Source organism: Megalobrama amblycephala, linkage group LG12, assembly GCF_018812025.1.
Source record: "Megalobrama amblycephala isolate DHTTF-2021 linkage group LG12, ASM1881202v1, whole genome shotgun sequence".
Classification (NCBI taxonomy): Eukaryota; Metazoa; Chordata; class Actinopteri; order Cypriniformes; family Xenocyprididae; genus Megalobrama; species Megalobrama amblycephala.
In genome coordinates, this window is record NC_063055.1 from 32,235,965 (window position 1) to 32,251,656 (window position 15,692).

The following is a 15,692-nucleotide window of genomic DNA, read 5'->3' on the forward strand; positions in this document are numbered from 1 at the left end:
TGTTGGAACAGTTTATAACAGTGTAAATGTATTTATATTTGAAATAACCTCTCTTGGATAATCAAGCTTTTTTTGTGGACAACCAACAAATCCATTTAATTTTCTATTGGTGAATTGTAACAATATCCTTAGAAAGAACACCAGATTAGGGTTAGTGCATTCCAATTCATACAATGTTAAAGGTTCCCAAGAGGGTGTCCTACCTTCGGTGAATTTTCAAAAATATTCTTTTGTTGTGATGACTACATTTAATGCAGCAATGCAATTTAACAATCTAAAGGATTTTAATCACAGATATATTGGTATTAATCGTGATTTTACAGGTTTATTGTTGTGTACTTTACAAAGGCTAGCATTAAACCTATAACTACACTTTTTGTAGTGCCTTGCAGGGATAATAACAAGCCATTTGTACATTGTCTACAAATCACAGTTATGCTAATAAACCATACCATTCATGGGATGGAAAATCCATAAATTTACAAATAACTGACAAGTGATATTTTGTCAAAATAAAATTATTTAGAAATGACAAAACTATGCACACTAATTTTTGTCCATGTGCATAAAGAGGAAGTGATGAGATTGGACCATTTGTCATGTTTTGCCAAAATAAAACTACATTTAAATGGCCACACACTGATGCGGTACTGGATCAAAATAAAACTTGGGTCATGTATACACATAAAAGCAATAATGATCATTCAATTTGCATTGGTCTGGTCAATGAAGATATCAGGAACACATTTTCTTTTTGTATATGGTTGTTAAAATAAGAGGTAACAGTAACATTAGATGTCTTGACTCCTTTAAAAATATGGCAGTCATAATAAGTCGCTTTGGATAAAAGTGTCTGCCAAATGCATAAATGTAAAGTCGACATGAAACAGCTTTGGCAGCCCAATTTACTTCCATAATATGACACTGCAGAGTGCAACATTCAATGAGGGAAAAAATGTAGGGTGGAACTTGATTTTATCCATAGTGAATAACCTGCATGGTGAAAAGTGGGTGTTTCATACCCACACATTAGAAGTCATTACATTGTAATTAAATGTACAAACACAAACAACATGCACTGTTGAATTGTGCACAAGAAGACCAAAAATATAAAGTAAATGGCGTACATTTTGATTTCATGATGTTCACTGTAAAGCCCAGCTTCATAAGGCTTATTTATTTAATAGCCTCTACGCAGTATTTGGATGTCCAGACACACCAAAAGCTGGTGGTAGTGTGTCAGGGACAGGCAGTTAATCTGTCTTCTCAAGGGTGTTATTTTCCTGCAAACAGAATGTGAGAGTTTGGGGAATGTTGTTGGATTTGCTGTTGCAGTACGGGTGCTCTCTTCTTGAGCTCTTTGGGGGTCTGCCAACAGCTCTACGTCCAGCCAAAGCCCCTCTCCTCCGTGGACCTGCAGCTGGTTGTATAGTGATCTGATTGATTGTCTGAGTGGCCTTACCAAAACAAAAAAGTGATGACTGCAGAGCACTGTCAGTCTTTATTTGAAAGAAATTGGACACAAAAGCTCTTATAGGTGGTGTATAACTTGGATCCTCATTTAGCTTCTTTTTTAGCATCCTAAAAATATCCTCGAGCTGTCCGTCCAAAGACCCAACAACCTCTTCAGCTGCGCCTTGACAGATAGATACAATGATAATGACTTTGTTGTCTGTTAACGGGATTAGTCTTATTAATGTAAACTGCTTTAAAAATAACTTACTTGGGCCTGGCTCATTGTCTTCTGTAAAATGTTCTCCTTCTAAATAGAAAGACATACAAATAAGAAAACATCTGCTTCCATATTAAATCTTGATCTCAGAAAATATTGAGACAGCTCACATAATGAGTCATAACACCACACTAAGCACATTTTTGGCCTGTTTACACCTGGTCACTTCATGCGTTTTTACAGATCAGATAGCTGTTTTATCCAAACGATTCCATTTACACTTGGCCACATAAATGCGTCTCAGCAAAATGGATATTATAAATCCGATCTTCAATTCCCTTGCTATATGCAGATTTAATGGATTTGACGTCACCGAAAGTAAGAAATAAGAGCTGCACTGGCACATCAGCACTGGTAAGATCATGTAGTCTCATTACTTTTAATGAACATGATTGTGTTTTGAGCATCTGCAACTTACTTTCAGTTTCACATGCGGCAGTTTGTGCGTCGGCTTGCTCAAGAAATTCTCAGCTGCTCATCTGCAGTGATGCGTGATGCAGTAGCGCTATCATATCATAACAACCAGATGCATTTAGACTTGTTCAGTTTTGACTGGAATGCGTCCCAGACCACCTCCTAAAGTGGTTTGAGGGACTGGATTTAAATCCATCTCGAATGTGTTTCAGAGGGTATTTAGACCTGGTGACCAGGTGTAAACAGGCCCTTTGACCTCCACATTCTCATAACTCTATTTTATACATCATGGTAGTTTTTTTTTGTTGCATTGCCTTTAATGTACGGTGATTTAAACAAATCTTTTCATTTTTACAGCAAGGGTCCAAAATTGTCAGGACTGTTTTTTTTTTTTTGTTGTTGTTTTTTTTTCACTTTTTCCACATGGCGGTCACGATGATGCTCAACTGATGGTTTTCTGTAATCAGCGTGGCTGCTTGTTATCTCTCACCCGCTCTCACTTGTCTCTTGATTTCTCTGCTTTATATTTTCCTTCCTTTTCTGTGTTTCTTTGCCAGTGTGTTCTGTGTTTACGTATCTGCCTGTTAGTCTTGTCAGTCGATCTAGTCTATTAGACCAGTTTTCAGTCTTGCTCTCCTCTGCCCAGTTAGATCTGTGTTTGCCTGTCTCCTCCAGAGCACAGCGGTCTCGGACTGCCCATGCTGATGCTGACCTTTGTTATGCCCCTGGTTCTGGAGATTGGATTGGTTCAGCTCGCCTGCGCTCAGCCTCGACCGGTTTGGTTTGTCCAGTTATTCCAGTTTAATCTCCGTTTCTGACTTGCTCAACTGTCTGACTTGCCCTCTTGCTCACGATTTGAATTTGATGACTAATCGCACAGACTCCTGTTTTGACTCTTGCCAGGAGGCTCACGCTGTTTTATTAGTTTGAACTTTCTCAGTAAAGTTGACTACGCATCTGTTTGCTCTTGGGTCCTTCCTTCCAGAAAACCTGACAAAAAATAACTTTTTGCCACAATTTCTTGCTCTAGCAATGGAGTTATTTAACATTACATGATGGACAGATTAAGAAATGGATTCTTACATTGCTGACCTGTTTCATATCTACACATGTGAACTGTGTAAACAAAGGGACAAAAGATGAGTTGCTTCACCTGCAGTGATGACTGGTAGAGTAGCAACAGACACTCCATCTTCAATGCACGTGGTTTGTCCTGTTTTAAAGAAAGGGCAAAATAATGTTAATCATTTCTATAATATATCTTTATAGACAGTATCATTTCAATCATTATGTACATCATTATGCACCATTACATCATTATGTATCATTTCAACAGGTACATACTCACCTGTCACTGTTGTTGTCTCCCATGACTGTTCCAATTCTAATGGTTTGAAAAGCTCTTCTGAAATGTCCTTCTCTGAACAGACACCCATATTTCACAAGGAAAATGTTGGAATTAAATAATAATGCTATTAACAAATCTTCTGCAACTGCATGTGATTTAATATCATTCGATTTGAATAAAAAGGCTTAAATGTTGAATATATTTGTAGCACTTTTCAAATTAAAGTATCCATCCTATTTATACACATATTGTAAAAATGTTACAATCAGGCAATAAGGTATAAGAGGCCATGCTATATTGTGAATGTAGTCATTGCTAAAGGCAGTTACCCATCACAAGAATATATTCACAATACAGCCTTATACCTTATTGCTATATTGTAACGTTACCACCTTGTATCCCGAATTGTCTTTATGTTTATTTCCTATTTATCTCTTGTAAATAAAACCTCACACTTGAGTTCAACATCAGTCCCAGCATGCACCCTTGTAACAACTGTTTCTATATAGTGTATTTTAGCACAGTTGGATTTGTATCTGGGACTGCAACTATTTGTTTTATAATTTTTAACAAAAATAAAATACTTTAATAAAAGAGAGAATCGTCTTACCTGCAGGTTCAGCATATGACTTTTGAAAAAGCTTGTAGTATAATCTGTAGTGAAATATAATAATAAGAATGGCTCAGTATGGCTGAATTTGCGGGGGAATAAAATAAATGTCAAAGTGGTGTTTGACAAAAGTTTTATTAAAATTTTTGGTAACACTTTACAATAAGGTTTCATTAGTTAACATTAACTACTTTAGTTAACATGAACTAAGAATGAACAATACTTCTACAGCATATAATCTTAGTTAATGTTCATTTTAACATTTACTAATACATTATTAAAATCGATATTTGTATTTGTTTACATTAATTAATAATTAATGAACAAACAATGATCAGTATTTTTATTAACTAACATTAACAAAGATTAATAAATACTGTAATAAATGTATTGATCATTGTTAGTTTACGTTAATTAATACGTTAACAAATGAGACCTTGTTGTGAAGTGTTACCAAATATATATATAAAAAAAAAATGAATTAATATATTGAAAATTTAGTCCACCAAATTAAAGTCAGTGTGATGTGACCAACATGTATGAAGACATAAAAGAGGAAATGGCATCACAGGGAGGATATCTGTAGGCTGTCATGACTGTGTCAATGTCAAGTTTCTTAAAAATATCACATAATTAAGTTTGTCAAATGTTAAAATCTTATAGAAAAATCACAATATTTAGGATTTTAAATAATTTTTTTTTATTTTTTATTTACCACAACATTTTTAGAGTCATTAACAAAACTTTGTGTAAAACTTTTTCCAAAAATGTGTGAAATAAACATGAATGCAAATATTACAAAGATTATGGAACACGTTTTTAACTAGAGTTTTAAAGATATTTTAATGAAAATTATTGGTTGTTACTAACTCATAAACAGCTTCACTCCACTACAATAACATTACATAACAATTTAAATATAGATTTTAATATAGTTTAACAAACACCCTTGAATGACAGACCTGTAGCAGAACTGAAGGTCCGGGCAAATGGATCGATCTGCAATAGCATAAATGTAGTTATCACCTTCCTCCTCCTGCAGGTTGTATTTGATGGTTTTGAGTGCAGATGAAGGAGAGTGACCACTTTTGTAGAGCTGTTGTAGCTTTTCAATGGTGTCATTAGACACATCTCTCCACCTCATAACCTCTGCAGTGTTCAGTCTATGATTATGTTCATTCCTCAAGTTCACATGAAGGAAATAGCCCTCTTCTATGTGCGGATCTCCTGATCTGTGGAAGGATAGATAAAGGATTTTGTTTTAATGCAGTTTCAAAATAGTTTGTATGACCTACTGAGAATTAAATTTCTAATGACTAAATAACAAACCTTGGTCTAATTTTTATCTCACCTAGACTTTCTTTCATACATATATCTCTTGAGAATCAGAAACATGGTAGCAGGGCAGTTGGTATTTTTGGACGTCTTGGATGATGAACTGTACGTTTTGTGTTGGCATCTCAGATCCACCTGGTATACACAAAATACAGTACTTAGGCAGTTTTATGAGAATGACCTTACATTGAATTTTACAACTGAACATGAAATCAGTTTTTTTTTTCAAACCTTCTTTGCTATTATTCCTGTAACCATTATTACATTTACGTTACTCATTTTAGAGAAAGTTATTGCACTGATGAATCCCATTCAATAACAATGTCTAAAGAAAGTAAACAGACTCAATTTTTATATCAGGTTGCCTTGAAAGCGTTTCTCTGTCACATAACAGGATGTTCCTACTCTGTATTTGTTGTAGCGTCCAGAATCAGGGTATGTCCTGGATTTCCTCCATGTTAAAGCTGAGGTCTTTTGGAAGTCCTCCAGCCACCTTTGGACCTGCTCCTCAGTAATCAGCTGCAATTTAAGAGCCGCTCGAAAGTTTTCAACATCCCCGGACATTTCCAGCAGTTCATGGTGACACAGTAGGTGAATGTACCCCGGTGGCAAGATTTTCTGGCATGCAAAGTGTCAGGTAATAAAACACATTGAATTAATTTCACAAGAACATGTCCAGATCAAGATTTTATTGTTCTGTCACTTTCAATTTTTATTGTTTTGTGAAATATTCACACCAATTAAAGGTGCCCTAGAACCAGGTTTTACAAGATGTAATATAAGTCTAAGGTGTCCCCTGAATGTGTCTGTGAAGTTTCAGCTTAAAATACCCCATAGATTTTTTTAATTTTTTTAACTGCCTATTTTGGGGCATCATCAACTATTCACTGATTCAGCGCGTGGCCCCTTTAAATCGCACATAGTATTTATTTGGATGTTTACATTTGATTCTGAATGAGTTTGATGGTGCTCCGTGGCTAACGGGCTAACGTTACACACTGTTGGAGAGATTTATAAAGGATGAAGTTGTGTTTGTGCATTATACAGACTGCAAGTGTTTAAAAATCAAAATAGCGACGGCTCTCTTGTTTCCGTGAATACAGTAAGAAACGATGGTAACTTTAACCACATTTAACAGTACATTAGCAACATGCTAACGAAACATTTAGAAAGACAATTCACAAATATCACTAAAAATATCATGTAATCATGGATCATGTCAGTTATTATCACTCCATCTGCCATTTTTCACTATTGTTCTTGCTTGCTTACCTAGTCTGATGATTCAGCTGTGCAGATCCAGACGTTAATACTGGCTGCCCTTGTCTAATGCCTTGAACATGGGCTGGCATATGCAAATATTGGGGGCGTACATATTAATGATCCCGACTGTTACGTAACAGTCATTGTTATGTTGAGATTTGCCTGTTTTTCGGAGGTATTTTAAACAAATGAGATTTACATAAGAAGGAGGAAGCAATGGAGTTTTTAACTCAATGTATGTCTTTTCCATGTACTGAACTCTTGTTATTCAACTATGCCAAGGTAAATTCAATTTTTGATTCTAGGGCACCTTTAAACACATTTATTGCCTAAGGTTTAATTACTGCATTTACGTTTAAAGGTTTTTGTCATTGTTCTTAATTAAGATTAAAATTAGATTCTCATTCTTTTAAAATAGCATGTTTTAAAAGAATTGCTGCAGTACAACAAATTATTATCGATGTTGAAAACAGTTGTGTACATTTTTTTCAGGATTATTTGATGAATAAAAAGTTCAAAAGAACAGCACTTATCTAAAATAGAAAGCTTTTGTAACATTATCACTACCGTTCAAAAGTTTGGGGTCCTAAGAGTTTTTTTGTTTTTTTTTTTTGTTTAAAGAAATTAATACTTTTATTAAGCAAGGATGCATTAAATCGATCAAAAGTCACATATAGACATTTATAATGTTGCAAAAGCTTTATACTAAATATTATATTTAAAAAAAAACATTTAATCAAATCTTACCGTTCAAAAACTTTTGACCGGTAGTGTATGTGTAGTGTTTTATGGTGTTTTTTCCACATTACGATCATTTGAGGGAAAATGTTCTTAAAATCCTTTCACAATGAAATCAATGCCAATTAATGTTTTTGTTTTCTCTTTAAAAAAAAGGATTTAGTATAGTGACGATAGCTTTAGTAATTATTGTGTTTTGGCAGCAAGATTTATAGCATTATATAATGTGTCACATTTTGACTATGGCAGCAATGGTGATTGGTTGTTGATGTGTTTATATCTTTAGACGTTTATTTTTCATAACATAAAAAGTTTTGTAGAAAATACAATCACACTGAAGAGCCTCATGGTTTTACCTAAAGGTAATAACTACGGTTATTATACAATTTTATAACTGTTCTATAACTATGATAAAGATTCATTATGGTAAGCAAACTTTCTTTCATTAAAACATTACTTTAACAGGCTAAAGAAGAGCTATATAATGTTAATGTAACGTTAATGTTTTAACGATAAGGGTAAATAGTAGACATGAATCGTGTCAGCTGTGCTAACGTTAGCCAGCTAACGTTAGCTCACATAAACTCAGACCTCTCTCTTTTAAGGTAAAACAGCTGCTGATGATAATATGAATAACACCAAACCTCCACGTGATCTGTGTCCTCTGCTGCTTTATCTTCTCCAATACAATGCTGACACTTTAACAGTGTCATTTTTAGCAGCTAATCTCAACAAAAGAGCTAAACTTCGCGATCGAGTTTATACTAACCGTCTTTACAGAAAACTCTCGCGAGAAATGGGCTTATCTCTCTCTCGCTCTCTCTCTCTATTGGCATGACAAGCTTTGTGTATTCTCAAATCATTTCTGACAATTACAACGAATATAAAATATTAAATGAACAATATTAGACACTGAACAAATTATAAAATGTTTTACCTCATGTGATTTCCTTATGAGTAATGTTTTGGATGTCTTTCTATGGGAAGTCGTTTTAGCATTTAATCCTTAAAGCCTAGAATCTAATTTCATGCTACTAGTAGGCTATTTATTTTAACTACTAGTAGGCCTATATATTCTCGTAGGTACTTCATTAGATATGCCTACTGAATGACAGATCCCCATAGAATTTAATGGCAAAAATGTGAAATGTGTTACAAAAGAAAGCAACAACAGAATAGTTATTACTCATGGAAATATGTACTTGTAGGCCTATCTAATGAATAAGAACTAGTATCTATTCAATAAGAACCAGTATCTGATAAGTAGGAGTTTATTATGAAGTATAAAATAAAAATAATGTTTTCGGAGATGAAGGCATACATGTTACCTTTTGTTTTGATGTAAATTAATCACAACACTAAACTTCCAATAATGTAAGCCAATGGACACCACAGATATAGAAAATTAATAATAAAAACTAAGTTTTTTTTATTTATTTTTTTATACAAAATTCAGTTTTATTTCTATCTTTGTGCCGTGACCATAGGGGCAGTCAACAATGGCCACCAGAGGAGCTAATTAAATGTGCCCCACTCTGTCCCCCACACCCCTATTCTGACAGTGAGTAGATGAATTTCCTGTTGTCATGACATACGTTTAAAGTCTCAGACAACCTCTGTAGTCCCATTATTAGCAACCGCCTTTTTCAAAACAAGTAAAAGTGTTACTTGTCTTAATAAAAATAGGTTATTACTAAATGTCCCTGCAATCTCCATTAAACTAGGCGAATTCTCAGAAGTGAGCATGGAGACTTTGGAGGGAGCAGGACTCTTACATGTCATAATTTAGCCATTTGGAATGCATTTGGCAAAGGGAGCAATGAAAGACAACGTAATTTACTCATTATCTTCACCGGGAATGAAGCACGGCATCCACCACCTCATTAGCTGTTCTTACAACAGGAATTTCTTATTATTGCTGTTAATATAATTGTTGCAAAAATATACGTTTATAAAAATGCGTTATGTGTGTGTGTGTGTGTGTTTCCTCTTTGCTCTCAACTTTTAAACTTGCCATCTCCTCTTTGGACCCTGCATACTCACATTTACCTAACGTATCTTTAAACGCACTTCTTATGAAACTTATTTAAACTCCCATACATAAAATACAGTTCATTCATTGTGTTTTGGTTACGTTTTCCCTGTTCCCATTTTTCAAGTGTTCCTGGTCATTAGTTTCTATAATTTTTTAATTAGTACCACACCATGTCTGTTTTCCCTTGATTGCTCCCTTGTGTGTTTAAGCCCTTACTTCCTTAGGTCTTTGTTCAATCTTGTTTATGATGATGTTGTATTTGTATTCTCTTAAAGAATTATTTGAGTATTTTCCTGTTTATGCATGTTGCTTACTTGAAAATCACCAGTACTGTTTTATCATTGGTAGAACATGAAATATTTCAATACATGTTTTTAAGTCAATTAGAATTTATGCAATATGTTAAATCTTAAAACCGCAGGGAAAAAAGTCAATTGGAAGGCTGTGTCATAGTAAGGCTGCATATCTAAGCTGATATCTCAAGCTCCATCAAAGGGAGCCTCAATTTAAAATGATCCATTGAAGGCAGCCTTCGTTTTGCGTCCTTCATTCAACCTGTTTTGTTTCCTTCGCGTCCTCAAATCATTCACAATTCTTTGCACACATTCCAATTCGCAAAAAAAGAATTAGCAGAAATTTTGTTTTGTGGTACCTGCATGCATGTACTAGGCATTATAGTAGCATGTTAAAACTTATTTTTAAATGAGTTTCATTATAGAACTATGTTATGTGCCAGAGAAACAAGCGCGCAGCCATCTTTAGAATTTTGTCTTTGAACTTCCGTTTTTGCAGCTCTGTATATTTCTTTGGCATCACTATCAAAGAGTAACTAATGAAGTGAATTTACTTATTGTAGACTTAAAGAGAGTTATCATCATGAGCATTGTAATGTTTGAAGTGATTGTCATGACAAATGTCAGTAGACCAGAATGATTTTAAAATAATGTGTGCATTGCACAATTGTTGTTTGAATATAAGTTTCCTTTTCATACATTTCTGCATTGATAGACACAAGTTTTTGGAGGGCTTTTATTTTGTAATTCAACATCAGACAGTCATTTTGAAATTTAATATTATTTAACATTCAGAGTTATTTTTATGTTATCAGGCATTATATTTAGTATTTGTATTATTTTATATTTATTTGTTTTATGACGTTATTTATTCATTAATGCATTATTTATTGACAGACAGACTGACAATAAAAGTGTGCGAAATCACGTCCAAAAAGATCGTTTTTATTTTTGACGAGTTTTTACACGCTACCGTAATGCCTAGTATATGCGCATACCACAAAACAACGGTGGGGCTAGAATTACATTTTTTCAAAGTGGAGGCTGGCCTGACCGCAGTTTTGAACTGCTTTTATTACAAAACACTGGCGTTCCGTCTTACTACCTTATCGCTTTTTTACGCCATTACCAATATCTTACGCAATTTTACTACGTAGTGCATGTATGTGAATTGAAATTCATCCTGTATGACTTTTCCTGTTTCCGTTTGAGCGAATGGTTGATTAAACCAACTGGACATGGCGGAAGCAACGTCACTCAGTTTTTGTGCCCGCCTTCTGTCTTTGCAGTTTCACGAGTGCAACACATCTAGTGGAAAAACCTTTACACGAGTAAGAAATATAGCATTTTTAAATACATGTAATACTTTTTAATGTGTTTTTTGATATTGCTTAAACGGTTAACAGTCTCTGGTGCTGAGCGATGATTGTAGGTTAGCACCTGGCTAAACGCTATGCCTCCTTTTATTGTGTTCTTCTATTATCACATATTATTCTACATGCATATCTCTTATTTTCATGCTGAACATGTTTTAATGATGATGATGATATGACGTGTTATACAGTCGAGATTGTGTAGTCTTTGTGGTTAAACATCTGGGCTGGGAGCTGTAATATTGACTTGGGTAAAGTTGGTTTTATATTCGCACATTCGGACATCCATATTCAATAGCCTTGTTAATCACACTACATTGGACATTCAGTGGACATTCACAAGTAAATATGCCATTAAAACAATACTTGCCTATTGTGATCGACTGTGAAAAATGTAAGTTGACAATCGTTGGTTGTCAATATCATGTCGCTGCTTAAAATTCGCAAACATTAATTTATTGCACATTTATTGGAAAGTCTGAATTTATCAGAAGTCCGAATGTGTGAATATAAAACCAACTTTACCGAAGTGTAATATTGTAGGTTCAATTCTTGAGCAGGACACTTAATTTGGGGGTCTGAATAACTTCTAATTGTAAGCTATTTGTCTATTTATTCATTAAATGGGTATGGTGCTGAGTATACAGGGTATACTCAGAGTATACTGAGTATCAAGGTATACAGAGTAAGACGCACAATTAAATAATACAAATAAGGCAATTTACACAAAGTATAGCAGCATTGAGGTATGAGTCATAGTGTTGAATTATTAAGTAATAAATATTTATATGTGTATATATGTTACAGTGCTGCACATATGTAATAGTAACACAACTGTTTCTGATATGACATGTTTTAATTACAGGCAAGTCTACGGAGATCTGCATCCTAGCTGCCAGCATGTCTGGCACTGCCACAGTTCTGCAGCAGTTTGTGAGTGGTCTTAAGAGTCGCAATGAAGACACGCGTGCCAAAGCTGCTAAAGACCTCCAGCACTATGTCACTACAGAACTAAGAGAGGTACACTGTACTACTTTGATCACTCCAAGTATTTACATAATTAAACTTCATCAGCAGAGTCAAAAGCCTAGATTTTACTACAGTCAAAGAAATATTCTGTATTTCTTTTTCTAAATTTAATGTCTAGGTACCACATCTGTGACTGTAATAAAATAATTATTTTAACTTGTCCTTCAGCGTTTAAACAAACAAGAAAGGAAACATGTTTACAGTAAATACACGTATAATGGAAGCATAACTGCATGTGCATGACCACATGCCTTTGTGGATGTACTGCAAGATCCGCTAACAGGAATACTGCCAATAACAAATAATGAGAAGTTCATCCACCCAGAAAAGTAGCATAACTTATGTAGGATGATTTAGATTTTACAGCTTACACTTTTACTTTTTACCTTCCTAAATTTTCACTGGCCCCACCGAAAAAAAAGTTGTTTTCATTGTATTTGACCCATTCATATTCTAATAAATAATTGTAGATACGACACCAACATTTTAGATACCAGTGAAATTACACAATTCTAATTTCAGTAACACAGCTAAAACCAACAGCAACCTAAATAATGTAAAGTTCAAACATTATTAAAAACAATCGGTAATAAATTGGGGTGTAAAGGTACATGTGTTCGTTCTGAACCGAACTGTATGTACTCTGCAATCTACACTCCAATCCAGAAGGGGGAGCATGGTAATGCAACGCTGTTGGCTACCAGTAAAATGAGCAGAAGAAAAAAAAAAGAAGAGACGATGATCTGTATATTTAAATGTATCTCTCAACCAGTGTTTCAACTGCTTAAAGATATCAATAAAACAGCTTGAGAATAATATCTCATGTAGCAATACATATACCTCAGGCATTTAGTAGTGTCTACAGCATGTTGGTTCACTTGAAGTAAGTATGTGTAAGAAAGGGCTCCCTATATAGTTTACAGCATTAGCTAAGATAGTTTTTTTTTTTTCCTTAAGAAAATTTTAATTATAATTGAATTAACACAGCGGCACATTTGTTAAAAAAGCACAGTATAATAATAAAAAAAGAAAGCAATTTTATCTTTAGTTTTATTCCCATGCTGTACTGAACCAGTACCAAACTGTGACTTCAAAACCGAGGTGTGTAACGAACCGTCAGTTTTGTGTACTGTTACACCTCTAGTTATAAATAAATAATGAATCACAAGCAATAGCACAAGTAGGGATGCAAAGTGGTGGAGAATTTCTGGTATTTATAATTTTCCAAATGTTTCCAGATAATTTCCAGAATTACTGGAAATGTTCTGCCCTTTTGCATCCCTAAGCACAAGTAATTACAATAGAATAGAGACACAAGTGAACCCCCCCCCCCCCCCAGCTTTTTAGGCAGGTCCAAGAGTAGCATTCTGGAAAGATATACTACAGAAATTAAAAAAAGTAATCAATTGTAAAATAAAAGCATAGTCTTGCATAGTATTCACTGCATAAGTTAAATATATATTAATTCTTATTAAAGCTACAATACTTATTTAGTCAAGAGCAGGGGAAGACTGGCCATCTGGAGCACCGGTAGTTTTTCCGGTGAGCCGCTCGGCAATGTGAGATGGTACTGTCACAGTCACCGTCTTGTCTCGTTTGTTTTGGTTGTCATGTGCTTCCTTGTTCTACGTTACCCAACACCATGGACACTAACCAGCATCACAGCTTTTTTTGTCATTTTCATTGTGTATTTAAGTTCCTGCCTGTGTTCTGTTCAGTGTCTGGTATTGTTAACATTACATGTGTTTGCTGTCGCCCATTCTGCCAGTCTTTGAGATTCAACTTTGTTGTGTTACTTGAATCTTCTGCCTTTGTCTTCCTTGGAGCACACGTGTTACAGAATACCGGACTAAAGAATGGATTGCGCAAATAAGATTGCGCATGTGGCTCAGGAGAGCCACGATTTTTGCTTGTTCACACAAAACTTTTTTCATCTTGCACTCACCTGCCCCTATGACGACGAGACCCTGAAGTCGTTGTTCTGGATCGGGGCGAACTACCATCATCCCATGGACCTCCCAGACACCTCCGGACTCAACTGGAAAGAGGCCATCATCAGGTGTCTGGAGAGTGTCCATCCCTGGTCCAGAGCACAGCCAGACCCATATCTCCTCCATGGACCGCGAAGTACTCGTGTTTCGAGTTTCCACTGGCCACAATGCGTCAGCCAGATCCCGAAACCACGAGGACAGAGGTGACCATCGCCCCGGAAGTGGAACTCCATCTGACGTCTGACCAGGGGCATGAGCCCACGACATCTGACTCCCACCCTATCCCACCCGGTATCATCATCATCATCGTTTTTTTCTATGGACTATATTATGAACTCTGTCTTCCTTACCGTTTCTCTGCCCACGCTGCCGTCACCACTGTGCTCAGCCAGTCCTCCAGTCCCATCACTGATGGATGTCCATAGCCCTGCGCCGTCTCCGGGGAATCCCTGTGACATCGAGCCGCAGGTCGTACATCCATCAGCAGTGCCCAGGCAAGAGGATCCTGTGGCTTCGCCTCCCACCTTCAACCTCTTTGCTCCATCTCGGCCCGTCGACCTGCCGGCTCCGTCCAGGCTCCTCCCACCTACGGTTCCACCGGAGACCCTCTGACTGACGGCTCCCCCTTGGTCAGTCGTCCCTTCTCTTCCGCTGCGGACTTGCGGGCCGTCCGTTCCTCTCTGTCCCTCCACCCCTTCAGCTACAGGGGGTTCCTCCTTCCCCTCAAGGTCGCCTCTGTCCTCCATCGCACTGGCGTCACCTCAGCCTTCGGGATCTCCTGTTCCACCTCCTTCAGTCATTGCCGCGACGTCGCCGAGGCTTCCCAAGCCAGCGACGTCACGGGAGCCCGCCGTCTCTCTGTCTGCACCCTGGAATCCACCTGCCGAGCCTCCGTCGGTCGTCCCCCAGATGTCGTCAGTCCACCAAACACCATCTGGGCTCCTCCCACCTTCGACTCTAACGTGGACTGTCGGTTCTGGGGAGCTCTGGGTCTGTGCCATCGGTTGTCCACCACCAACGCTGCACAATAGCCAACGTCATCCCTTCACCACTCCATCACCATCAACTCGACCACCTCCAGAACCCCCTCCGGCCCTCCCTTTGGATGTTCCGTTACGACACGAGGACACCACTAATCCTCTCAAACTTCTCCAAAACATGCTTGTTTGGAGAGCATCCGCTATAAAACACTCACAGTACATTGAAGCCTCCTGTATGATTTCAGTCTCTTCAGACCTTACTGTACATGATTTATGAGCAACTTTTGACCTCCTAACCGAACTCCTTTCCACAAACTGATCATAGAAATAAAAAATAAAAATGGTAACACTTTACAATAAGGTCTCATTTATTAACATTAACATATTAACCTACATCAACTAACAATGAGCAATATATTTGCTACAGTATTTATTAATCTTTGTTTATGTTAGTTAGGCCTAATAAAAATAGTCATTCATTGTTAGTTCATGATAGTTCACAGTGCATTAACTAATGTTAACAAATGAAACCTTACTGTTTGTGCTTAATA

At 36.5% G+C, this 15,692-nt stretch overlaps 2 protein-coding genes across 3 annotated transcripts in view; one reads left to right on the forward strand and one right to left on the reverse strand.

Annotated features, from left to right (window-relative positions):
* Positions 1 to 299: 299 nt before the first annotated feature.
* si:dkey-75a21.2 (uncharacterized protein LOC794385 homolog) lies at positions 300 to 8,242 on the reverse strand. Its single transcript, XM_048210662.1, has 9 exons — positions 8,085 to 8,242; positions 5,845 to 6,057; positions 5,456 to 5,574; positions 5,067 to 5,336; positions 4,105 to 4,148; positions 3,495 to 3,566; positions 3,300 to 3,359; positions 1,724 to 1,762; positions 300 to 1,636 (listed from the first exon to the last, which is right to left on the reverse strand). Exons 1-9 carry the CDS (start codon positions 8,151 to 8,153, stop codon positions 1,254 to 1,256), a joined length of 1,269 nt encoding a protein of 422 aa, XP_048066619.1. The 5' UTR covers positions 8,154 to 8,242; the 3' UTR covers positions 300 to 1,253.
* Positions 8,243 to 10,954: 2,712 nt separating this feature from the next.
* mtor (mechanistic target of rapamycin kinase) overlaps positions 10,955 to 15,692 on the forward strand; it is a 110,351-nt gene continuing 105,613 nt past the window's right edge. The window contains exons 1-2 of one of the 2 annotated variants that reach the window (XM_048210663.1): positions 10,955 to 11,099; positions 12,007 to 12,161. In XM_048210663.1, coding sequence (XP_048066620.1) covers positions 12,042 to 12,161 — 120 coding nt within the window. In that variant the 5' untranslated portion in view covers positions 10,955 to 11,099; positions 12,007 to 12,041. Of the gene's footprint in view, positions 11,100 to 12,006; positions 12,162 to 15,692 lie in introns of those variants that run through there. The other variant, XM_048210664.1, reaches the window with a different exon arrangement.